Here is a 5,442-nt window from a genome sequence, read left to right on the forward strand (position 1 = left end):
ACACCAACATGTTACAGGGGTGTCCGTATCATCAACAGCCTGAGAGGAACAGAATTCACTCCTGTCTATGAGTCACTGAGGGGATCCAGCAAAAACATGCTGGTGAGCAAATCATTAGCGTTCCCACTTTTCTACCCCAGTCAAGGTGGCATTTGCTCTGACTCCAAAAGCAAAAACAGCAAGTGACAGACTTTTTTTTTTTTTTTTAATTTCAAAAAAAAAAAAAAAAGCATCAGCTGCAGAAAAACTAACAATTGCCTCAACCAAGTAACATTTTATTTCCTGGGACAAAAACAAAGAGAACGAATTATCAGAAGCCTTCCTCCAACATCATGAACATGCTTTCGAAGAAAGTTATAAGAATTGTTTAAGGCGCACAGAAAAGGTCAGGCGTGCCTTTCTTCCAGAACATTCCCTGCCTTAGATGCAAAGCACCGGTAGCACATCCCAGAAAAGAGAGAGAGGCTTACAGACACGGGAACCAGACCCTGTAACCACCCAGCGTCTCTGGCTCTAACGTTAAGTTTCACAGAAAAACATTACAGTAACTCTCTCTTCCATTAAAAACAACCTATGTCCAGAAAATATATCCAAAATATCTTCATCTGAACTACAGTGCAAAAATCCACTCACCAGCCATAAAAAATATTTCCCCTTATACACAAATATAATCATATATGTAAAGCAAATCTGAAACACATGGATGGGGGGGGAGGCGGTGATAAAATCTCTTGGGATCTGGGCTATTTAAAGTCACTTCTGTTTGGGTTGTTCCTGTGCTGGGTATAGGAGACTGGCTACAAATACATCCATCTCATGGCGCTCACCATTTTAACAGCTCTTGCGTCATGGAATGTGGTACTTTTTAAAAATAGGCGACCCTTGGTGCCATGGAAAGAAGGGGAAAAATGGGGGGATCCAGGGAAAGAGGGAGGGAGGGAAGGAGCGAAAGGAAGAGGGACAGACGTGGGTTACAGGGTGGGTCTGAAATACTCTGTGGTCTAATGTAGATGCCGGGGTTCCAGGCTTCTGCTGTCCCCACCAGCCGGCCTGGACCCCCCCCTCACAGGTCTGTCTCCCGGCTGGTGTCCAGGCAGAGGGCGTACAGGGACCTCCGCAAGTCCACATTGCTCTTGGCCTTGAGGTTGCACTTCTCCAGGGGGCAGCTGCCCCTTCGGGCTCCCTCAGCATTCTCCGGGGACCCCTTGCAGAAGGACCCCTTGTTCCAGCTGGCCTTCCGCGCGCCTCTGCCGTCGGGCCCGGCCCCCGGGCCGCCCTGCGGCTCCTCCTTGAGGGCCGCCTGCTCCTCGCGGTCCGACTCCCGGTGGTCGGTCTCCCGGTGGTAGAAGTAGTTGAAGTTGGAGACGATGACGGGCACCGGCAGGGCGATGGTGAGCACCCCCGCGATGGCGCACAGCGAGCCCACGATCTTGCCGCCCACGGTGACTGGCCGCATGTCCCCGTAGCCCACCGTGGTCATGGTGACCACCGCCCACCAGAAGGCATCCGGGATGCTGGAGAAATGGGTCTCCTGGGCGTCGGCCTCGGCGAAGTAGACGGCGCTGGAGAAGAGGATGACGCCGATGAAGAGGAAGAAGATGAGCAGGCCGAGCTCGCGCATGGACGCCTGCAGGGTCTTGCCCAGGATCTGCAGCCCCTTGGAGTGGCGCGACAGCTTGAAGATGCGGAACACGCGCACCAGGCGGATCACGCGGAGGATGGCCAGGGACATGGCCTGCTGGCCGTTCTGGCCCGCGCCCGGCTCGCGCTCGGCCAGCTCGGTGCCCAGGGTGATGAAGTAGGGGAACACGGCCACCACGTCGATGACGTTCAGCACGTTCCGCGAGAAGGCGGCCTTGCTGGGGCAGGCGAGGAAGCGCACGAGCAGCTCGAAGGTGAACCAGACCACGCACGTGGTCTCCACCACGAAGAAGGGGTCGGCCAGGGTCCTGGGCGGCGGCGCGGCCGTCGGGCCGGAGGGGGGCGCCCCCGAGCCGCTGCCGTTCAGCCCCCGCGCGGGCGCGGGGGGCGCGGGGGGCGCGGGCGGGTGGCGGCGCAGCTCGCGCTCGTCCCTGAACTCGGGCAGGGTCTCCAGGCAGAAGGTGACGATGGAGATGAGAATGACCAAGACCGAGACGATGGCCACGGCCCGCGCGGGCCCCGAGCTCTCCGGGTGCTCGAAGATGAGCCACACCTGGCGCTGGAGCGGGTGGCGGGGCAGCGGCCGCTCGGCGTCTCGGATGAAGCCCTCGTCCTCCCGGAAGCGCGCCATGGCCTCGTCGCCCAGCTGGTAGAAGCGGATCTCGTCGGCGAACACGTCCAGGGAGACGTTGACCGGCCGCCGCAGCCGGCCCCCCGACTGGTAGTAGTAAAGGATGCCGTCGAAGCTGGGCCGGTTGCGGTCGAAGAAGTACTCGTTCCGCAGGGGGTCGAAGTAGCGCAGGCGCTTGGCCGGGTCCCCCAGGAGGGTGTTGGGGAACTGCGCCAGGGTGCCCAGCTGCGTCTCGTAGCGCAGCCCCGAGATGTTGATGAGGACGCGCTGGTGGTGCGGGGCCACCGCGCTCAGCGGCCCCCGGTCCTCCGCCGGGCCCCGGGCCGGGTCGCCTTCTCCCTCCTCGTCCCCCGTGGGCAGCGGTCCAGGCTGCGGCTGCTCCCGCCGCCCTCCCGGCCCCGCGCTGCCCAGCGCGCAGCACCCCGTCGGCGCCGGCTCTCTGGATCCATCGCGGAGCCCAGCCGTCGAGGGGCACTGGGGCTCTCCCCCCGTGGCTGGGCCGCAGCCTGCCCGGGCCTCGCCGCCGCCTCTGACGGTCATGGCCCCGTCGTTCTCCTGGGGCACCGGGGAGAGCTCCATGGCCCCGGGGCCCCGGGCATGCTGCGCCCCTGCCGACCCGCGCCCCCCGCCCCCCACTCGCAGCCCAGGAGCCTCGCGTCCGGCACCGGCACCTCTCCCGCCCTCGGCCGGGCGCACGGTGGGGCGGGCTGGGGTTGCGATTCCCTCGCTAGGTCCTGACGTCAAGAAGCTGCTGCCCTGCTCTCGGCGCTTCTCTCGGCTCCGCGGCCCGTTACCAAGCAGTCAAAGCCTCCTTCTGGCAGATGCAACCTTCAGCCGCCCCTCTCCCGCTGCGCGGTGGCGCCCGGCCCCAGCCGCAGCAATCCCCCGCCTCCTCCTCCCCTCCCGTCCCCTCCCCTCCCGTCCCCGTCCCCTCCCGTCCCCTCCCCTCCCCTCCCGTCCCCTCCCCTCCCCTCCCGTCCCCTCCCCTCCCCTCCCGTCCCCTCCCCTCCCCTCCCCTCCCGGTTCCCCTCCAGGCACCGTGGCAGCGGGAGTCTCTCGGGAGGGCGCAGCTGGGGCCCCGGGCAGGGGAGGGGGGGCGCTGAAAAGGTCGCAGCCAGGCGAGGCAGGGAGGGAGGAACAGGTTGTACCCAGAGCGCTGAAACTCCCAGGGCAACCAGATGGGAACAGCTCCGGATTTCAGCTCACCTGGGGGCCCGCTGAACACAGAGTGGACTCCAGGGAAAATGAATTGTCATGGGCTGAAGGGATGAGTCCTTGGCTGCGCTGGAGTAAGAGAGAAGAGACTACAGCCCTTTTCACATTTCTGCCCTGGAGGAATAAGGGTCCTCTCTTCTTTGGGAAAGCTTTCACACTGGAAGGGGCGTGGCAGAGCTATAGACCTTGAAAGATTAAATAGATAATAGATGATGATAGGTAGATGATAGATAGATTGATGATTGATACATATATCTATCTCCAGGCCAATGGAGAAGAATGTCTCTTCCCAACTTCCTACAAACACAGCAAAAGGTAACTAGGCTGGCACCTGCCCTTGCCCCGGGGAAAGCCCTCATTCCCAGTCCAGACAGCAGTGGTCAGCAAGGCAGACCCAGCACTACAGGAGTCTGGAAAGTTTGCTGCCTGGTCTCATATCCCTGCAGAAACACAATCCCTCCGCCCTCTCCACAAATCCATTTGCAAAAACCTAAACAGGGAAGGGGAGGAGGGGTGAAGAGATCCTGGTGAGAGCTGTCCCTGGGCCTGATGAAGGGAGCTAGCAACTGCATGGAGGTCTGTGTCGGGACAGTTTATAACAGAGAACCATGGAGGCTGTGGAAGTCCCAGGGCTGCAGACCTCCCAGGAGTAGAATAATAGCCAGCACTTACTTTGCTCTTCCATGCACCAGGCTCATTCTCAACACTGGTGTATTCCTACAGCAACCTGTTTTGTAAGTACTACTATTATCCTCACGTTATAGATGACGAAAAGGAGACACAGTGAGACTGACTAGCCAAACGTCATACAGATAGAGAGTGGCAAGGCTGGGATTCAAACCCAGGCAAGCAGAGAGTTTGGGCTCTTGCTCCCTCTACTCCACTCCTCTATAGAAATGTGTAACCTCCTTTCCAGATTTAAGAGCTCTCTCCCCATAACATCCCCGAAACATCAGCCCTGAGAGCTTTAGTTCCCTCCTGCAGGAGGCAGGGAAATGGCTAAGATAACAGCAAAGTCCTTCTGGGTTGGCACACTAGGCTCTCTGCCCCTGCTCCGGCTGCGGCAGGGCTTCGCTGGACATCAATAGCCAAGGGAAATATCTTTCAAGGCATGTCTGGCAGTTCCAGAGGTTTGTTAGTTTTAAGTTACCGTAAAGTCACTGTGTTTTTGAACGTCTGATTAGTTTTGTTCCTGTGTGTTGTTTGGGGTTTATGTGTATGGATGTTACAGCCTCTTGTCTGTGATCTACACATAAGGGATGTTTTGGAAACTTGGAACCATGTGACAAGCATCTGTTGAAATAGCAGGATGTGGACATACAAGCTCGTGTCAGGTTGGAGAGTGTATGTGCATGTGGTTTTTTGAAGTGTACATGAGGGTGATGTGACTTCAGCAGGTGGAAATGTTTTCATTGTGTGTGACTTTGTACATGTGGTGGGCTATCCTTGCAGACGTGCCTCAGTGAAAAAGGGGCATGAAAGTGAAAATCAGTATGTGGAGGCATCACTGGCTGACCTCAGGGCTCACACTCCCCTCCCAGACCTCTGCCATTCCTGCTGCATCTCTCTGGGTTTTTCTTTTCTCTGGTTCTGAGGTTTCGAGTCAGGATCAGGTCTGCCTCTGGGGAGCCTGGGGCTTACTGAGCTGGCAGAGGCTGCTCTCAGAAAATGTGGCCTCTGCATCTTGTTTACCGACTTGTGCATCTTATAAATACAGGGACACCACATTGGTTCACACGGGCTCTCCCTGGGGTCCTTAAGGGAAAATGTTCTCTGGACCTTGTCTTCCAGGGGCCCTTGGGGAGACTGTTCCCTGAAGAATCAGTACAACATAAATAGTCCTGGAAAAAAGCACGTAAGTCCGGCTTCCTTTAATGTGGTAATTTCTTGAATCTGCTTTCCATATATTTACTAGCTTTCACAGATTCCTTGCAAAATTACCTCCAGATGTCACA

At 57.9% G+C, this 5,442-nt stretch overlaps 1 protein-coding gene across 1 annotated transcript; it reads right to left on the minus strand.

The window, feature by feature from the left end:
• Positions 1–220: 220 nt before the first annotated feature.
• Positions 221–2,866, minus strand: KCNA5 (potassium voltage-gated channel subfamily A member 5). Its single transcript, XM_087813974.1, has one exon. It carries the CDS (start codon positions 2,849–2,851, stop codon positions 1,064–1,066), a length of 1,788 nt encoding a protein of 595 aa, XP_087670100.1. The 5' UTR covers positions 2,852–2,866; the 3' UTR covers positions 221–1,063.
• Between the last annotated feature and the right edge of the window lie 2,576 nt (positions 2,867–5,442).

Source organism: Miniopterus natalensis, chromosome 2 (genome assembly GCF_054644295.1).
Source record: "Miniopterus natalensis isolate mMinNat1 chromosome 2, mMinNat1.hap1, whole genome shotgun sequence".
NCBI lineage: Eukaryota > Metazoa > Chordata > Mammalia > Chiroptera > Miniopteridae > Miniopterus > Miniopterus natalensis.